Source organism: Melospiza melodia, chromosome 2, assembly GCF_035770615.1.
Source record: "Melospiza melodia melodia isolate bMelMel2 chromosome 2, bMelMel2.pri, whole genome shotgun sequence".
Lineage (NCBI taxonomy): Eukaryota > Metazoa > Chordata > Aves > Passeriformes > Passerellidae > Melospiza > Melospiza melodia.
The window spans coordinates 76,005,232-76,026,221 of record NC_086195.1 but is presented as its reverse complement, the minus strand read 5'-3'; the positions used below and the strand labels follow the sequence as shown (position 1 = coordinate 76,026,221).

Sequence of the window (20,990 nt, the reverse complement as noted above, 5' to 3'; positions counted from 1 at the left end):
GTTTTGCAATGAATGCATTTACAGCAGCTTGCTATAATGCTAGCTCTCCAAGGGGCCAATGACATAATGGGCTAAAACAATTTTTTTAGGGCTAAATGATTTCCTGTCAAAGAAATGTTCAAAGTTCTCATTTCTATAGCAGGAAGCAAAACTGCATTAGGTTCCACTGCAGACAGCCTGTAGCTTACTGCAGCCTGTAGCTCAAGCTGTGATCAAAAAAGCAAAACATCTGGGTTGTAGTGAATTGAATGAACACAACACAGACTCTTCTCATGTCTTCTAAATGTCTGAGTCATGTGAGCCTTATCTGAACAACTACTGTTTCACTATTTACATTCCCAGATGACTCATAAATGTACTGATACAGCATCCTAAATCAGAAAGAATAATACATATTCAAAAGTACTGAGCAAATACCAGCAAAACTAAACCAAAGATGTACAGAAAATTAAGAGAATAAATACTTGTCTTTTTTTATCTCACAGTACATGCCAAGTGTAATTCTGTGAAAACAAAAGGTCACCAATTTAAAGAAATGCAAAATGTTTTCTATCTGATAATTAAAAATGAAGGGAATATTACTGGAGATTCAAAAGTTAGACATCTATGTAGATATCAAAAATATAAATGAAAATACTTCAAATTAGTGCTTTCAAGTGATACTACACTTCAGACTCGCTAGAGAGAAAAATAAGATCAAATATCAAGAACAGAAATTATCATATCATCTATCTCATTCTATCTCCTTTCTAATCTATCTCATTTCTAAAACATTCTGGGACTTTGAGACAGATTCAAACCAGTTTTCCATCAATCTCGGCATAGTGTTAGATGTTTCTTCTATTCAATTGGTTACAAGTCCTGTAGTAAAAGCATGAATGAAAACATTGACTAGGTTTATTTTATAAACATAGTTTGCCATCCTAGTAACACTTAGCATTTTTATTCTGTTTTTACAGAGAGTATTATTCCAGTTAAGTTGAGAACAGGTTTTTAGAAATCAAATGTAATTTTGAGTGTCATTGTTTCAACACAGATAACAGATTAAGCAACACTGACAAATTTAAAGCAGAAATGATAACATTTTACAGTATTACCAAAGAGAAAAATAAAAAATAATTACTTGACCAAGTGCTTAATAAGGATGTCCAGCATCTCTCTGTTCTTCTCTGGTAATTTATGCACAAGTGCATGCACTGCCTCAACTCTGTAGTTCTGATCATCTGACTCTATTAAACAGAAAACAAAATTTTGATAAATCAGAACATGTGCTAAGAAGTGACTACAAATGGCATCAGTGTCTGCATGCTAACACAAACATGCATTAAGAGGAGCCAAACAAAATTAGCTTTCAAATGCTGAGGAAAATTTGATTATATTTATTACACTGTGAAATCTGTATTTCAAGGAACTCGCCTAAAGCAATTACTATCAATACTGGAACCAACAAATTAATGATGGCAATATTGACTTGATGCGCCATTTCAGTGAAGCCTAAGATTTAATCTAAGAAATACAGATTAAAATAGCTAAAATTATTTTTTGTCTTTTATTCTTATAAAGACAAGAGTAAACGGAGAAATATCTTCAAATTCTAAACTCTAGTAATTAGAAAAAATATCTCTGCTATCTCTGTATCCAATTACTCCATTTGTGAAAAGGAGTTCACTTTTGCTCTTTCTAATTTCTCAAGGCAAGCTAGGAAAATAGAAGTCCCTAGATGAAAGGGATGAATGTTACAAAAGAATTATCAGCCGATATAAAACAAACGACAAACATCTAAATGAGGGTTCAAAACTTCATGCAGAAGGCAGTCACACAGAACCACTAAAAAGATCAGAACAAACCACTGAACAGCTTCATCAAGTGTGACTTCTCTGTTTTGAGGGCTGGATCACTGAATATTAGAGCAAGAAGAAAAGTAAAGATAGTGACTGAGGAGATTAGGGGTTAGAAACAATACTACTTTCATGAAAGCATATTTATCATTTTACTTTTTACTTACTAACAGCAACAATAAAATCCTTGTGCAGCTTGAAAGTCATCAGTGGTTCTGAAAGACACCTGGTTGTGAAAAAAACCAAATTTTAAATTTAAAATTTAAAACTCAGACTCTTAATCTAAGTTTTATGAGTGTGATTATGATAGCCCTCAACATCTGCACGATGCTCTACTGGTCCTAGGAAATCCAATTCAGTGATGACGGATTACAAGCAGTATAACACTCAGTCATGTACACTGTCTGAAAATCAATTTGAATTGAATCTGGTGTCACCATGCAAGTTAATAAGGAAAATGTTACTTCATCACAAAGCCTCAATGTTTCCTGTCTTTCATATTGTAGGACAGGAATAAATACATCTGCAGACAAGGTGTAACAGGCTGCAGAAGCAACCTTTTGCCCAAGAAAAGGCAAAAATATGATGAAATTTGGGACTGAAATTCTGATGTGAGAGATCTTAAAAGAGTCATCATTTGAAAGGCAGACAGTGAGTTCCCTTACAGACACACACAACTACTGCTTGCTCACTCGCGTCCAAATTTCACAAATACAGTAGCAACAATTACTTGGGCTTCTGAAGATGTATTATAATTTTCTTCAACCAAAGCCAGTCTTTTCAATGAAATGTACATGACCATTCTGCTACAAATCCTAGGCATGTTTTTCCAGGTTAATAGGGATTTCTGATGCGGCCCTTTGTTAGGTGACTTGTATAGGAAATGTAGATTTGTAGAAGGCATAGTACACCCGCCATATTCTGTCTCTTATCAGCAAAAATGACAGGAGGGGTATTTTATTTGTGAAGATATTAAGAACATAAGATAAAAAAACTATGCTTTTGCTGGGATTTTCATTCAACCATCATGTCATGAAATTTTATGGTACACAGCTTAAGGGATTCACAAAGAAAAGACTGAGCACAATGGTGCTCTGCTTTGTGGTAAACATAAAAAAAATTTAATAAAAACACGCAATTGAATTTAGGGCTATATAAGGCAGGATATCTTAAAAAGGTTGAAGGTGTGTATTATTATACACAATCATAGGAATATTAAGCAAGATAATAAAATACTCATTTATTACCATGGCAATGGATACAAGAAATGTATCCAAGAAATATTAACAAGCCAAAGATTAATGGGCCAGAAAAGGAATACTGAAACTAGCATCATACTTACCTGAGGTAGTTTTTTAGTCCACTTGTTATTGTTTTATTGTCCCAAATTTCCATATCAATATCCATATCAGGAGGTGATTTAGGGGCTGTTAGGAATTTGAATTAGGATTTTGTTACAGTTTCACTTACACATTAACTAGAAAGGTAGCAAAACAGAAGCTACTAGATCAGCCATTTAGCTCAACTAATTATTAGCTAGACTAACCACCAATCTGATCAATTTAAATCTTTTCATCTCTGCCAAATTATAAATATAAGTAAATTCAGTGCTCATAGTTAGTAACCATGAACACTAGCTATGCACTATATCAAAGAGTTAAGTAAGCCCAAGTCCACAGAGAATTACGAATTCAGTTGTCTTAAACATGCAAACACAAGCATCAGAGAGATAAATAAGCAAGAAAAGTGAAAGACTGGAACAAGTGTCTATTAAGGTGAGCCATGATGCATTATGGAAATAAGCTTTGGAGAACTTGTGGAACAAGCCAAATATATATCAATAAATAGAACTTTAAAGCCAGAATAAGAAAAGCATTTTTATTAGTAATTTGCTCATGTGCAACATGCAGAAGTGAATACTAATACACACAAGGAACTGCAGATGAATTACTCATTTTAAGAGTGCAAACTCAATTCAGTGGCAGCCAGTGCACATACAAAATTGTGAATATTGTGACACACTCTTCTGAGCACAGCAGTTGAAGCAAAAAGGATCACAGCACACACACACTGCACAATGACAAAAGTTCACTTCAGATACTTACAAAATACGGTATTCATCAGCTTTTGCACCTTGGAATTTACACCACCTATTCTGTACAGCCCAAGGATTGTAATACCTACATTGGGAAAACAAGTAGATGAAAAAATTAAAATAATGAAAATATGGTGATTTCAATAGATGTTGATGCATTCTTGGTGTAGTTTTCAAAACATCTAAATGTATTAATGGAAAACTGTACCATTACATTCTTAAGTACTGCTTTACCCTACTGCAACCTCTTGTGGGATATTAACAAATTCATTCCACTGAGTCCGCACCATAATATACACTAAGCATAATTTTACATTAACAGAACCCTTCTGCATAGAAATGTCCTGTATTAACAAACAACAAGTTGATGGCTAGGAAAAGTGAAAAATAAGACCCAAAAGCAGTCTAAAAACACATTGCACATGAACAAGTTTATATTGTCTATATGTCAGTGGAATTACTATGCAACTGTATTTGCTTAGACCACCATCCCTTTCAAATAAGATGTGATTGACATTTATATGAAAAAAAAATACTGTATACTATTCTAACATACAAATTGAGAATTTATGTCACCAGTTAAAATTGCCAGGACTTTTTTAATAGCACAGTTAATAATAACAAAAATGTTAAAGAGTGATATTCAGAACAAAGTATTTAGAACATAGAATCTCTAGGCTGGAAGACACCTTAAAGATCATTGAGTCCAACCCATGCCCTAAAACCTCAACTAAACCATGGCACTGAGTGCCACATCCAATCTTCTCTTAAACACATCCAGGGATGGTAACTCCACCATCTCCCCAGGCAGACCATTTCAACACTTTATCAATCTTTCTGTAAAAAACTTTTTCTTAATTTTCACAGCTTAAGACTTACTTGATTATCTCAGTCATGATTATTTTATTATTTTTAACTGCCTTTTAAAATCAGCAGATTTTAAGTGTCTTCCATTCTCCCCACTTCAAGCCTTAACATTTAAAAATTGCCTACTTTTCCTTTGAAAACAACATTCCTAAATCTGATCTTAGATAACCTAGGTGTTTTGTTTGGAAACCCTCTTTCACCCTCCCTATGCCAGAAAATAATGCAAGCTCTGAGTCAGGAGTGACTCAACAATGATAACATTGCTGGCTGAGAAACTGAATTCAAGTTGAGCTTAAAGTTGCACAGAGAGATCACCTTTGTATTAGAAGAGATCTGCACACTGACAGCTCAAGAAAAGGCTATCTCATTTTATAGGTGATGATACAGCCATAACTCTCCATTTAAAACTTACTGTGAGTTGTTAGATACCACCTCATTGGTAAAGTGATTATGACTTCCATTTTTTACATTCCCACTAACAAAAAAGAGTGTTGCTAAACATTAAATGCTGCCGAACATAAAAAAAAAAAAAAAGAAAATAAACAATGTACAACATTATTGAATAAAATTATAGGTGTTTTACCCTACAAAAAACCAGATGTACCAGCAAAGAATGTCAATGTCACTTTTAGGTCTTCTTCTTCACACCTGAAACCAAAGTTGGGAGCTGAGACTCCCTGCAGTTGTATCAAAAGAAAAGTCAAGTCAGTGCACACAAAGTGCAGTTGTGTATTAAGCTGTCTAATCAACAACAAGCTACAGAAAAAAGTTTAAAAATCTCAAATATGTTAAGAACTGTTGTTGGAACTGAAGACAACAATTTGGAGTGCAAAGCACCCAGATATGAAAAGTCCAAACCAAGTAATGGATACACTTCAAAGCACAGATGTAAAACATGTAGAATTAAAAAAAGCCAGATTTTAGAAAGTCACAACAATCCAACACCTTATTTGTGGTTTAATACACACCTCTTGTTTCTACAGCATGAATACATTTCCTCACGAAGTTGAAACCCGCTTCATTTAAGAACACTATAAAAAAAAAGGGTAATTACTCTCCAATATCAATACACAAAATATTCTGTTTAGCTACACTCCTGCACTAATCAAGGAGGGCTAATACACAGTTATCCATTACATTAAAAGACTGGTTCTGCAGTAGGTTCTTTGTAGATACATCCATAGCATTCACAACCCATCTTTGTAGTCATTCTGTACCATTACAAGCTCAATATTCTACTGTCTTTCTCAGCAATCAGTAGCCTCTCTAAAGATACAGTTGAAAGCTGCTGAGCAAAATGCTTTTAAGAGTCCAGGATCTACATTATGAACAGAATATATTCATTTTTTTTAATACAACAATGTTCTTTCTTCCTGGCATATGCACATAATCACTCATAAAATGGTAATGTAGGAGAACAATCCTTGTTACTGAGTTTATTTAGTCATCTTATTTCAAGTGAATGTACTTCTCATTAATGTTGCATCTTCAATACCCACTGCTCTAACTACCTAAATAATGATCTTAAAACAGCATATTTGTCACCATTAAAATAAACACCATCATAAAAAAAAAGAACAGATAGTGGCTTAAATTTCAGATTTTCTGAGTCTCAAATATATCTCCAATGAAGATGTATGCCCAAATTTTACAAATTTCTTTCTCTGAGATAAATTATTTGGATTAGTTTGATATATCTGTGTTAATATACGATAATAACCAATGTGTTAATACAGGGTTAATACAATTATGGGTTATACAGGGTTAATACACGGTTAATACAATTACAAATCTCATAGCACCTTTAAATACACTAATTTTGTTACTCAGTGTATGTCTAATAGGTGCATATACACCTCAAACTAAAAAGATGTGATGGACCAAGGCGAGTTATATGAGGTCCAACAAGGCCAAGTGCTGGGTCCTGCAGTTGAGTCACAAGAACCCCAGGCAGTTTTGGCTGGAAAGATGTCTAAAAGACAAGGACTGGGAGTGCTGGCAAGCAGCAGCTGAGCATGATCCAGAGTGTGCCCAGGTGGCCCAGAAGGCCGATGGCATCCTGGCCTGGCTCAGCCAGGTGTGGCCAGCAGGAGCAGGGCAGGGACCGTCCCCCTGTACCCAGCACTGCTGAGGCCACAGCTCCAATCCTGTGCTCAGTTCTGGGCCCCTCAGTGCCAGAGAGACATTGAGGGGCTGGAGCGTGTCCAGGGAAGGGCAGCGGAGCTGGGGAAGGCTCTGGAGCACAAGTGCTGTGAGGGGCAGCTGAGGGAGCTGGGGGCGTTCAGCCTGGAGAAAAGGAGGCTCAGGGGGCCCTCAGCACTCTCTGCAGCTGCCTGACAGGAGCGTGCAGCCAGGTGGGGTCAGCCTTTTCTCTTAAGTAACAAGCAATAGGACAAGAGGAAATGGCCTCCACTTGTGCCAGGGAAAGTTTAGATAACCAACAAAGTTATTCCACAGCAATAAAACTAAAATAAAAAATAATCTTTCTCCCACACATATCAAGAAACTGTAACATTACAGAAATCTAGCAAGATATGGCAACTCAAAAAAGCTTACTTTCTTCCTTTTTGCTAATAATAGCTGGCAGCGTGTAGATCTGTAAAAAAAAAAAAAAAAAACAACAAAAAAACCAATCAAACAACAACAATGCAATAGAACAATATTTGTGCTTTAAATCCTTTATTGCCAGGTTTGTGAGGAGTTGCAACATGCTATGTACTAGATTACTGCTAGGGAAATCCCAAGCTTGCCATTCATGATCTCTTGACATTTACTGCTCCAGCACACAGCTGGGTTAACAGCTCTGTGCTACCATAATGCAACTAATGCATTGGAAATCAGATTTACTGAGACCAGATGAGTTAGATTTCAAACCAACTTTTGATTATAATTCCTGTACTGGTTCAGGCTAAGAAGAAGCATGTAAAAACACTCATCAAGTTCATAAAACGGATCAGCCGCACTTTTCCTATCAGATACAGGTCTGACATTAGCCTCATCAGTGACTACTTTAAGAGCATACAAATAGTGGGAAGAAAACGCAGACAAGTCTCTCAGTAGCTTTCAACATGTGTTTCTCCTCTCTGCAATGCCTTCTGAGATGGTACCAATTGTTTACTCTATGAAAATGTCCAAAAGATGGATGTTGTTTACCACTGTAATAACAACCATTTCACATACGTTATCTGAACCATGAATCCTATTAGACAATATGCTATTGTATTACTTAAAATAGTATTAATTTAAATACCCTAACATAAAATAATGATATATATAAATGTAGTCTTAAACTAATAGATCTACTTTTCTACTTTGTATTATCCTCACTATGTACTTGCATTAGTGCTTCACAAACAAAACAACTCTATTGGTATTGTGACAGAGTATCTGAAATGTATACTAGCTTCTTTCTGTAATATGTGATCTAGAAAATTGTAAAATGAAAATGAAAAAATATCCTTACTGGTTCCTTTCCATCCATAGCTTCAAGCCAAAGTTTCCGGTTGGATTCTGAAAAAGCTTGTAGTGTGATGATTCCAGGTCTGTCAAAAACACACATTCACTGAAGTTACTGTTTTTCTCAAACAGTATCCAAAGTCAGAATCCACATGCATAGTGATGTGAATATAGAAAAGACAGACAGAAGTTAGAGAAAGTTATATCAGAGCTTCTGATATAACAGAATACTTTTGAGCTAGGTAAAAAACACATCTTTTTATTTTTAAAGTTTGCCAACAGTCATAAAACAATTTTTAGGAGAACTACTACAAAAGTCAGTCAATTTATCATAGTTTAACAAAAAAATTAATTCAAGATTTGTCTTTATTGGAAAAAAATACTTCTAGAAATACCACATACCTCTATCTTAAATATAGGAAATCTATTCTCATGTATCTGATATAATTACAATATCCAGGAGTAAGTGGAAATAATTTTATAGTAAATTTTTAATTTTCAAGTAAAAAGAAAGAATTACCATACATTTCTGAAAGTAATAGAGATTTTTACAGATTATACTTATTAACAAGTATTTATAAAATATTTATAAAAATATTTATGATCTGTTTCTCAAAGAGGATAGTCAGTTTTGCTACAAGTTCCATGCTGTATCTGCATACAAACGTCATGTAGTAAAGACAACACATATTCTGTGTAGTGAATTTAATTAGGAAATCAGGTCTGAACAAAGAAGTACTAAGTCTTGAAAGGCTAGTTTGTCTGTATGCAAATATATTGGTAAACATGTGTTCCTACTACAGGAGTAATTATTATCTATTGGTTGCAATTACTTTCAAATTGTTAACAAAACAGAGACAAACCTCTCAAATACTTCAATATCAAAACAGAAACGTTTGTCAATTGAATCTGTCTTTCTCCTGATGCAAGATTTTAGCTTGAACATTTCTGGTGAGCTTGTGACAAGGCCATTCTACAAAACAACAAAATGGAATTAGCATACGCAATACACTTACACATCTTGGCTTCATCCTAAATTTAACTGCATGAACAGTCCAAAAGAACATAGGTTTAACACAGGGATTAAACTTCTTTAGGAATAGTTACAGTATTTTTTTAATATATTAAGACTACATTTAATAGCTTTCTGTCTTATATTTGTTACTTAATAATTGTATTTCAGAAAATTCCCTAAATTTAAATCTTACAAACATCTGTGAATATAGCTTGATTACATGCATGTAAAGTTGAAAATTATGTAATTCTGCCAACTCTCACATGCAGATAAAAAGATTTCCAAAGAATAAAGCTGACTAACCCCAATTCTGTCCACCATGATTGTGAAACCTCACTATAATGTCGGCAAGGCTGACACAACTGGGGATTCTGGGGAATGGTAGGAAGGAAATGTCACCCCTGTCTTCAAAATGAGCAAGGAGAAGGATACAAAATCATAGAACCATTCAGGCTGGAAAAGGTCACAACTAAACCATCTACACACATTTTAAATACTTCCAGGGTTGGCGACTCAACTACTTCCCTGGCAAACTGTTTCAATGCTTGACAACCCTTTTGGTGAAGTAATTTTCTGTAATACCTACCTCCCCTAATGCAACCTGAGGCCTCACATCTTATGGGAACTACAGGGCAGTCTGCATCACCTTAATCCCTGGGAAGGTGATGAAGTGAATAATTATGGAAAGCACCTCCAAACATATTAAGGACAGAAAGGTGACTGGAAGCAGTCAGCATTAATTTAATACAGGAAAAGTCACACAGATCAACCTGATAGCCCTCTACAATGTGTTGGAAGGCTCAGTGCATGATGGAAGAACAATGAATATTGTTTATCTCAACTTCAGCCACACTTTTAACACTACATCTTGGACTGAACACTGCCTGAACTGAAGTACAGCTGCAGCCAGGCACTAGTGGTATGCCCATGGGGTAAATTCTGTTCAGCATGAATAGCAATTAGCCCATGCACCAGGACAGGATGAGACTGACAGGATAGAGAGCAGCTTGGCAGAAAAGGAATTTCAGGTTCTGGTGGGCAACAAGGTGACCATGAGCCAGAAATGTGATACTGCTGCAAAGAAGGCCACCAACCTCCTGGGATGCATCAGACAGGCTACTGCCTGCAAGTGGAGGAAAGAAATCCTCACCTTCCATCCAGCACTGGTGAGGAACACCTGGAATGCTATGCCCAGTGCTGGGATCCCTGGTAAAAGAGAGGCAGTGATGTGCTAGAACAAGTCCAGCTAAAGGCTACCAAGGTGATTAAGGACTTGGAGCTCAACTACCTGAAAGGAAGCTTTGCAAGGTGGGGGTCAGTCTCTTGTGCCATGTCTTCAGTGAAAGAACATGAGGGAGAAGCCTTAAGTTGTGCCAGGAGAGGTTCGGGTTAGATATTAAAAATAAAATTTTCACTGGAAGAGTGGTTTGGCATTGAAATAATTAACCAGGTGGAGTCACCATCTCTGAAAGTGTACAAGAAGAGCCTGGATGTGGCACATGGGGATATGGTTTAGTGGTGATTATGATGATGCTGGACTAGATGACCTTGAAGGTCTCCTCCAACCTTAAAGATCCTGTGATTTGTCATATGAGAAGAAGCTGAGAGTCCTGGGACTGTTTGGTCTGGGGAAGAGGGATCACATCAGTGACTAATCTACAAATACCTCATGGGAAGGAAAGTAGGCTGAGTCAGATTCTTCTCAGTGGTGCCCAGCGGAAGGGCGAGAGGCCACGGGCGCAAACTCAAATACAAGTAATTTGTATTTGAACTAAGAGAAAGTATTTGAACTTTAGAAAAAGTTTTTTATGGTGGTTGAACACTGGAACAGGTTGCTCATAGAGGGCTCCATCCTTGGAGATATGTAAAACCTGACTGGACATAGACTTCACCAACCTGTTCAGGTTGACCTGAATTGAGTTTATATTAGAGATCTCCAGAGCCCCCTTCCAAACCTAATCTATTCAATGATTCTGTGCAAATGTGATAAATTTCATATGCACTTACAACAATCACATTAGAGAAGTTATTTAATAATTGATTTAAATATGTTTCTAATGAAATATTACTTGAATATTTATCCATGCTATATAATACATGCACTGCTTGATCTATGAAAACAGCCTTATCTGTTTGCATTTTTTCTTTTAGCAGTTCCTTAATGCTTAATAAAAAAGATGGAATATACAGGTCATGCATTTGTTCATGTACAAGTAACTCACCACTTTTCCACCAGATTTTGTTTCAGCTATACTCATTGTAAAAGTTTTTGTTCCTTTGTCGTAAGTGCAGTAATGTTTAACCCATGTAAATCCAAGGGGACCTAGAGTAAAGAGAGATAGTATCAAAAATAATTGTCATTTTACCACTATTATACTTGGAATTAGAGTAGAAAAATGAAATCAAGTAGCATCCACATGCAGCCTACTCCTTGTTTCTTAATCTGAAAATGTTGTTCCAGTATAATTTCCAAATATTGCAGCTTGATAATATCGCCCAATGAAGTTCCAGCAGATTGACTTTCTTTGGCAACTGGATAGGTAACAGCATTATATTATAGTAACAAGGCAGGAAAAAGGCAAAAACAGACCTGAGGAGTTTTCAACAATATTAATAGCAGAGTGTACAAGAGGCAAATTATTCACATGTGAGTACTCACCACACAGAGACATCTGACAATACCTGAGTGTTCCCTCTGTCACATTTGGGACTCAGAAAGAATCCCTTCCCCTATCCCCAGAAAATGATGAGGTGGTATTGAGTAAGGACCTAGTCATGCCCAGCTCCTGGCTACTTGCAAAAATTAACCTTGTCCTGTCTAGAACCAAGATAAAAATAAAGAACCTTGACTTTAAAAAATGGTATTTTAAATTTTAATTGCCTTTTTTGTGTGAGTGTGTTTTTCTTTCTTAATGTGAAGAATTAAATAAAAATGTTTGAAAAAAAACCCTGATAGTTTTACTATAGATACACAAGTTTTGCCTTCTCAATGTACCCACAAAGGTGGTGGTTATATGAGAGACTGAGTCAGTCATGTAAGTCGGATGTCTGTCAATCCAGAAACATAGCTGTGGAAATTTATATGGTCTGTTACGCTGACTTTGAGAAAGCTCTCCTATTGCCTGTGCTCTGGAAGAAAGTAAAGTCGTGAATCAAAAATTCAAATGGCTATTTACCCTCAGAAGGTAGCTGTTCTGCTCCTATATTTTAAGTTACTTTCACTTAGCAGAACAAAATCTGTAATTATTCAGCATCAATTTTTCCTCTGATGGCAATTCATTATCTCTTCTAGCACATTATAAGATGGATGAGCACTCTTAAAGCAGTTTTTGATGAGTTAAGAAGTCACCTATTTTCATTAGAAAATTTAGCCAGACATTTGTGTAGCAACTTTAAACTGGTTACTCTTGGCCATTCAAGAAAACAATTTATGGCCTAGTGCCATTTTTTAAAAACACCTATATTTGCCACCATGCATATCAGTAATAAATATATAAAAAATTTACTCTCAAGAACAGCAAACATTTAACCCAGTTGATCACAATTAGACAAGGACCTATACGATAAGGGTTATAGGCAAGTAAACTTGCATGACAAGGAATTATACAACTAGTACCTTTCCCACTATAAAGTGAGTACAGACCCTGTTACTCCAGAATAAACATTTCTTTTCAGTAAAAAGATGTCAAGCTGGCCTTTCACTATTTAATGAAGCACAGCATGTGCCTGGTACTTCACTCCTTTTCTCCCTCTCTCGTTAGCACAGCTCAATGTAATTTCCACTTAACACAGATTTCTTTTATGATTATTAATCAATTAAAAAATAGACTGTGTTCTTAAAACTTGCAGTGCTACTGAGGATAAAACTGGCTGTGGTTAACTGTGGTCAGATGGCACTTAGATGACCTTTTCTTACATCTTTGATTTCCAGTAAGCACATGTTCATTTAAGATGGCTGGGTCAGTGAAGGTCTCTGGTACAAGGTGCTCCTGATGGCTGAACTAAAGGTCCTGTTCAGGCAGAGAAAGTACAGGAAACAGAAGAGATCCAAAGCAGGGTGCTGGGAGTTTGCAGCAAGGTGCAGGGCAGCCAGCCAGAGCTGAGCTTGCTACCAGTCAACCACTGGGGCAAACAACAGCACGGACCTTCCTGGCTGTACTTACGTTTCTCCTGCACATAGAGATAGCCTTCCATTGTCCACTGACTTGGTGGTCTGTAATCTTGGTTGGCTGATTTCATTCTCTGCATGAGTCTCTCCACTTCCTGCCTAGTGCTTTCAAAGTTATTGCGAGTCTAATACCCAGAAAAGGAAACAAACAAAACCCCACATCACCTCATGCAAGTACCAAAAAAACAATGAACAACTAATGACAAATAATGCCAAGGAGACTGTAGTGGAGACCAACAAAAGCATTTGCCAGAGACATAAAAGGGGGGAAAAGGAAAAAAAATGCAATAAAGAATAATACTTTTCACTGCTAGAAGCTTGGGAACAACCTAGTAATGAAGAATTCAACTTAGGCACACAAATGTAAGGAAAACACAGCTGAGAATAGCACCATTGCCCTTTCTGCAGGTCACTGACCTCAGACAGGAGGTCATCTCATCTCTTCAAGTATGCTTACACAGTATTTTGCAGACAGATACAGGCTTTCTCTCTGTATACTCTGGGATTCTCAGACAGATATTTGGCTAAACTAGAAGCTGCTAACAGCTTAGCCCGAAACCTGAAGTAGTAAGACCCACTGAAGCACTTTAAATACAGTGCAGAAAACACTAGTTTGGGTTAAAGCCAGGTTAATGAGCCCAGACAGCTGCAGTTTCTACACACAAGGAAAAGACAAATTGTTTGTGTATCCATATCTGCAGTGAAAACTCAGGTGCTGCTGCTTAGAATAGTCAGGTTAATGGCACTGCCATGATCAAGTTCTGACTTGGCAAACACCACAAAAGTTCAATATAAAAAAATGGGAGGTAAGAAACACTCACAAGTGGCAGAACTATGCCAAAAGCATGGAAGAAGTGTGCCTGTCCTAAATATCACGTGTGTAACCAGGCATGTAACAAAGCAAACAATTATGGTATTAAGGTGTGTTGTTTCTATATTTTCTTATATCTATATGCATATAAATGGCTACTTGCTCTTAGTGAACCCAGTGAGACTAGGGTTTCCCTCCATGCACCTAGCATGGGATAACAGAAGAGAATTATTGAGAGATGCCAGAGCTTTGATTGATTAATATCAGATATTGAACACTCTGCTCCAATACGTCAAAAAAAAAAAAAAAAAAAGATTTTTGTAACGTTTCTACAGAGTCATCTATGGACTCAAATCCTCAGCAGTCAGAAAGATGCTCTCAGGACTTTATACACCAGTGAATACTTCCCCTTTTTCATAGGCCATTTGTGTAGTTAGTTGCACAATAGTACAAAAATATACATGTTCAATCTTGGTTTTGAAGCCAAACACTGTTATTAGAGAGGGAGGTAAAATTCTAATCTGAACTTTTCTGATTATGTCCTTCAGACGAAGTATCAGTTCAGATCAAATTTAAGAGAGGTCATTTTGAGGCCTTCAAGAAGGACAAGTCATTGAAGCATCGTCCCTATTTTAAGAGCTTGTCTCCATCTATTAAGTTTTTAATTAGTACTTTTAAGCAGCCAGGTCTTCAAATCAAATCACAGAAACCAAAGCCAGACACACCAAGTATGCCATTGGCCAGCTGAGACAGTTAAAGTGACAACTGGTCATGTTAGAACATGGTGACCTGTTAAGTGCTGCTGGTCTGCTACTACTCTTCTACAGCTGTTACTGCTCCTGCTCTAACCTGCAGAACATTTTTAAGAACAGCAACAGCAGTTCAGGTAAACTATTCTTCAAGATCTGAATACACAATGCAATGGAGAGGAGTACTTTTGACAACTACAGACAGGCTGAATGCACTTCTTCCTGTCCTCAGTTTGTCTTTACCCATACAAATCATTTCACTTCAATCTGATTTTGGGTGATACTCTCAATGACAAGTACGTAGATAACCCAGCTGGCTGTGTGAAGCTGTGGATCTAGATCTGGAGCCAGAACTTATATTGCTGTGTAATAGGAGTGATGTACTGATCCCCACTGTATCTTCATGTATATGTTTTCTGATATATAATTTAAAAAAAAAACTACATTGATCCTCCTGACTAACTTCAATCTCCCTCTACTTCTGTAATCTATTTACAACTTCAAGTTGTGCTGATATAATAGTTAGAAAACATTAAATCTAAATATTTCTTAATTAACATTGAAATTGAAAAAAGTTCTTTAATAATTTTGCTTCTGTAGAGACACGTGGAGGAAATATATGATTACTTACAATGCCAGTTTTGGTCTGTGCTGTGACCTCATGCTCCTCCCAGACCTTGCCATACTAAAGTAAGTAAATCTCTGGACTGAAGCACATTTTTCACTCTTTCAGTGAAACTGCTGTGCAACAACACTGACCCCTTGTGTCTTTATCTGAAAGCATCTTAGTAGCAAACAATGTGAAAAACACAAAATTGGAAAGGACAAGCGACTGGGATGCTCTAAGAGACCATTTGCATTTTGATCCAAGAGCAAAAGGTTAATAATCTAGGAAGTTTAGCCTTATTTCCTCAAGCAGCATTTAAAATGGGATCTATATATATGAACAAGACATGCAAAAGGGCAGATGGAGCTACAAAAATTTGTGGTATGTGTCTTTTCTTGAAAGAATGAAGTAGACTTAAATTTAAAAGAAATTTTGTTCTGGATTTTGATGTTACTTTTCAGGAAATATGTGGGGTTTGTCCAGTACTAACATGTTGAAGTTCACTTTCTGCCTTAAAAGCAGGGTGTTTAAGCTTTGCTTAAAATCAAAGTGTGTACTTATTTGTAAGTATATTTTGTATCTACTTATTTGTATATCCTTGAAAGTGTAATATGTAAATTACACAGTGAAACAAGTATACACTTGTATAAAGCAGTTATGATGGAAAAGTGGAAAATATGTTGATTAAGTGTATTTTAGTTATCTCTGATAGCTTTGAAATTTTTTGGGCAGTTTGTGCCCAAAATGGGATCTTATATGGCTCTGACTACCAAATCCAGACCAATTTACAGCAAAAGATTCATCTGCTCTGTTGAGTGTAACTCTCTACACAGAAAGATTCCTTCTTCTGGTGAATGCTAATGCTCATGAGAGCTGCTCACCATGGAGGAGGGTCCCACCTATTCTGCAATGGTATAGAGAATGGCCAGAGAATGGCTTCCCAAGATTGCTTTACATACAGTGGGAAGTTAGCAGACAGCAGGACAAACTGTATCATTCCATACCAGCAGGAGCATTTTTGGTGCCTCCACTTAGTCCAGAAGACAGGCCTCATTCTCAAGAAAGCTTTATACAAATTTAAATCTATCTGGACTGCTATGTTTTCTAATAAAAACTTGGCTGCTGTCCTGTTTTTCTTGCTCTTGCTCCCAAAGTTTTGATCTGGAAATCACAAATTTACTATCCAAAGTCATTTGTTGTCAGGAATCTTAATTACATTGACCTTATAAAAACAATTTTACCTGTCTGCATATGAATTTGATTTCAGCTTACTAAAACATTGCAAGATTTAGAATTTCAATAAAGTGCTATAAATCTACTTTAATATCCTAAACTGAAGTCAGTAGATTAAAAAGTTAAATCATGTAAATACAAATCATCCTTACATTCTGCAAATTGAACTGCAGTTGCTGCTTGTATGGTGCAAACTCCTGAGCCAGTTCATATCCTTCATGGTAAAATGTAAATAATCCTTGAAGAAAGGCCAAGAGCTGAAAAGGTAAAATTGAGAAGCATTATACATTTTTAACTCCTGGAACACTGTGTGCTTTTACATGCAAAAGCAAAGTTTTGCTGAGAAGGAATCCATGATGAGACCTTAAGAAAAAGAAATGTTATACATGCTTTTTTGTCATGAAATTGTAATTTCCATAATAATTTAATTCACTATCTTAGTAATTTTATCCAATATTTCAGCTGGAGTCTTTGCTGGTGTGCATTTTCCAAGTTTAAAATGTCAAAATGCAAGTGTTTTTACTTCAAAATATTCTTTAACTTTCTTCACAGTTGTTGCTTGGTCTATGACCTATGTTTCACAAATGAGACTCTAGAAAATATGCTTTGGACAAGTTAGCACAACACAAGAAACCCGGACTATTTCTTCCTGCTCTGAAAAATATGCAAACTCTATCTGGTATGTCTGTGATTAACTCCAACAGAACAACCCCAGTCTGCATATACCCAGCTGAACAATTCTTTTAAAGTTTGCTTTGAAACAATGCTCAAGTAGTAAAAGGTGTCACTAGATTTCAGCTCTTGAATTAACTCATTCCTGCCATCTCTTAGTTTTAAAAGCCTTCTATAACTGATTCTGCTTTAAATTTTAAAAGAGTTTTGATATTGCTATCAGTCACCCTACCTGCTGTTAAATAACAAGCTTACAAGCTTTAATTTCTTATCATAGACTGCTTTCTTGGTCTATACAATTTAGCTTACTGAAAAAAGGTAAAGCATACAAAAAAAAAAAAAAAAAAAAAAAAAAAAAAAAAGAGAGAAATTAATTTGGATTTACAATACCAGAAATTTTTAACAAAAAAAAAAAAATATTTGCATTAGTATATTACGCCATTATCATCTGGACTAACTAACTGGCTGTCCAGGCTGTCTGACTCAGTAAAGAACCACAGGTATTCCAGAGCATAATTCTTTTCCCTTTTTCAGACTTCTCTCTCCGGATGGAATGAACGATCCAATGGAAACATTTATCTCTCCTCATTGACTACTGAAGTGGTCTAGACTCAGGCAACAAAAATGCCATCACTCATATTTAAAGCGTTTGCTTTGTGTTACCAGTACCATAGATTACTCTAAGTGGAATAGTGTAAAGATGTAGTTTTTACTGTGCTTATATTTTCTATAAATTTACTCTCAGTCCTACTTGAAGAATGGTAGCAAAATTGTTCTGCCTCCTCTCTCCCATTACTCTCTAGGAGACACCTGAGAGCCCATTTACCTGCCTGCTCTTTGGCTGCATTAGTAAGTTAAAGCAGTCGGAGGTGAACAGACCATCAGTGCGGGCACAAATATAAGGTATGGCTGGGAGAAGGACTCTGCCCTTGGTTTTTACTGCTATTGCAGGAGCAGAGGAGAGCCTGGCCTCAGGCAGAGATGGTGCAAGCCCATGGCTGCCCAGTAAGCCAGTCATGAAGCCTGAAGAACTGAGAAGATCTTTGGACACAAAAAGCAAGTTTTTGTGGGGGCCTCTACAGTGGATGTGAATTCCTGAACCATATTCCACCATCAAACAATGAAGGCCATGCAATCTCAAGAAGAGGGCTCCATATCTTGTGTAAATCAATCTCACCTCAACATGATCCATCTGTCTAGCCAAAATTATTATCTCAGCTAAGGACTGGACCCTGAAATTATTGTTATTAAACTGATTATTCAAGGGTTTCTGAGGAAGGTCCAAGTACAATAATTTATATTAAAAACCTCCAATTGTGCAAACAGATAGAAAGAGCTCTATAATTTTCTGTAATTCTAGACTATAATTCTAATTCCGTAATTCTGGAAATAACTACTTATAGGAAAAGAAAGAAAATTAATCTTCCTTTTTATGAATAAAGTACAAAATATGCAAATTATAACTAAAGCTCTGCTTTGGCTCCAGTTATGTGAAGCCTGTTCTCACACTCCAGATTCAGTTACTCATCAGAGCCCCCAGCTACAATTCCTTCAGATGTCACAGCACAACTACTCCTGTAGTTACTTTGACTTGATCCAGTCAAAAGAATGTGTGGATTAACACAGCCTGCAAGCAGGAGCCTGCTGCTAAACCCACCCCCAGTGCAGGAGTAACACTTGGCAAAACTGCAGCCAAATCACCACACTAACGCACACCAAAATTACAACAAGGAAACTTTGTGGAACAAAGTTTCAGTATGTCAGCTTATGCCTGACTTTTAGAGCTCAGTTTAAAGAACACTTCAGGAGAATAAATTGTACAAATTGCAGCTTCAATACTTCAAGGAAAACATTTTACATCACATGAAACACTTTTACAGAGTACACTGAGAAATACTACGGAAAATATTTAACACAAGATGGCAGCAAAGCTGAATTTATCTGAAAGCAAAAATAAAACAGTAGCAAAAAAGAAAAAAAAAAAAAACCCAACCCAAAAAAAGACCAAACCAAAACCCTGACAAAAATCTGCATTAATTTTAGTTAAAGTACTTCACAGGTATTCTGCCAGTTGTGCAGTGCAGAGGATCTGGCCTTGAGGCTTTCCTGGTTAAACACTCTTTGAGAACTCAGAAAAACAGGAATAAAAGAAAAGTATTATGCAAGTCCTAGATTAGCATTTTTAAGCTGTGTGCTGATCTGTGACACTGAGGATGGCATTCACTTCAATGTACATGTCACTAGCAGTGGAAAAACAGGAATGCAGAATATGCCCTTTGCCCAATGGGCCTGTGCTGCTAGGGCATCTCCAGAATCACTTCCATTAGAACAGGTACAGCCATAGCATTGTATGGAAGAGATTTAAAAGTCAAGGTCTTTTGCCCTAAGCTCATACTCATAGCAGAGTTTTCTTTTTGCTGGCATTTGAAGAAGCACTGCTGCTAAAGGCAGGCTCATAACTTCAAAGAAATTAATATTAAATAGAGCAAAAAAAATTTAAAAACAAGAATAGAAAATCAGCTCCCTTTCCTTTCTAAGAAAATTTTCAGAATGTATTTTGAGGTGGTATTCACACATAAAGAGGTAGTTTACTTCATCAAACATCACAAACAATGTCTGATGCTTTCATATCAATAATTTTTCATTTTAATAAGTGTCTTATCGTTATCTCATTCTGGGTGCCTAATCATTCACATCAGTAAAGACTGAGGTCTGAACTCCAAAACACAAAGCTACTCTTCACACCAGAGCCACGAGGATTTCAACAGAGAACCCGAAACAAATCCAGCTACTTCTTGAGACTCTATTTATTTTTATGTAGAGCTGCTGACCTCAAGCCTGCCTGGTCGTTTCATTCTCACAGGAAGAAGATTGTACTTAGGTTTCGGATAGGGGAGGAATTTAACCTTTGGCCTGCAGCACATCAGCCAGAAGTCCCTGTCTCCCTGTTTTCATTTTATTTATAAGAAGATAGCGCTTATTCTTCAGATTAAAGTGAACATAGTTAATAACGCAGAAAATGCAAGAAAGGGAAATTAAATTTAATGTCCACTGTGAAATCTCATAGAAATGCATGCAATTACAGGCAGTGGTTTTCAGTTGGCTGTTTTTTTTTCTTCTCTTTAAATAAACATTTAACTGACCACTCCTCACATTTCAGATAGTTTACTGCTTATGAACTTTATGCCCTGATTTCCACAGGACAAGGAAGTCCTGGCATCACCAAAGGACAAAGCAGAACTTTAGGAAGGTGTTTGAATTGTTTTACAAGCGTAACATCCTCAGAAAGCACTGTTGGCTTGGACTAGCTTCCAAGGGATCACAAGAGAAAAGCTAGCAAGACATATTATTGTCACTTAATTTGCTTTATTGTTTATCCAGCTGTAAATTTGAACAGTAATTTTTTCTTCAGAAAAAGTTTAAATTCATTATCTGTATGAAAATCTGCAGGTTTTTTCCTTGGAAAAATCAAGATTTAG

The 20,990-nt window shown here is 36.4% G+C and overlaps 1 protein-coding gene across 1 annotated transcript in view; it reads right to left on the bottom strand.

The window, feature by feature from the left end:
- Nucleotides 1-20,990, bottom strand: part of ARHGAP42 (Rho GTPase activating protein 42) — a 143,493-nt gene that overhangs the window by 21,405 nt on the left and 101,098 nt on the right. The window contains exons 7-17 of the mRNA XM_063148900.1: nucleotides 16,992-17,096; nucleotides 13,435-13,564; nucleotides 11,494-11,594; nucleotides 9,120-9,229; nucleotides 8,264-8,342; nucleotides 7,357-7,396; nucleotides 5,769-5,831; nucleotides 3,944-4,018; nucleotides 3,181-3,265; nucleotides 2,006-2,064; nucleotides 1,124-1,229 (exon numbers count right to left, since the gene is read on the bottom strand). Coding sequence (XP_063004970.1) covers nucleotides 1,124-1,229; nucleotides 2,006-2,064; nucleotides 3,181-3,265; nucleotides 3,944-4,018; nucleotides 5,769-5,831; nucleotides 7,357-7,396; nucleotides 8,264-8,342; nucleotides 9,120-9,229; nucleotides 11,494-11,594; nucleotides 13,435-13,564; nucleotides 16,992-17,096 — 953 coding nt within the window. The remainder of the gene's footprint in view (nucleotides 1-1,123; nucleotides 1,230-2,005; nucleotides 2,065-3,180; nucleotides 3,266-3,943; nucleotides 4,019-5,768; nucleotides 5,832-7,356; nucleotides 7,397-8,263; nucleotides 8,343-9,119; nucleotides 9,230-11,493; nucleotides 11,595-13,434; nucleotides 13,565-16,991; nucleotides 17,097-20,990) is intronic.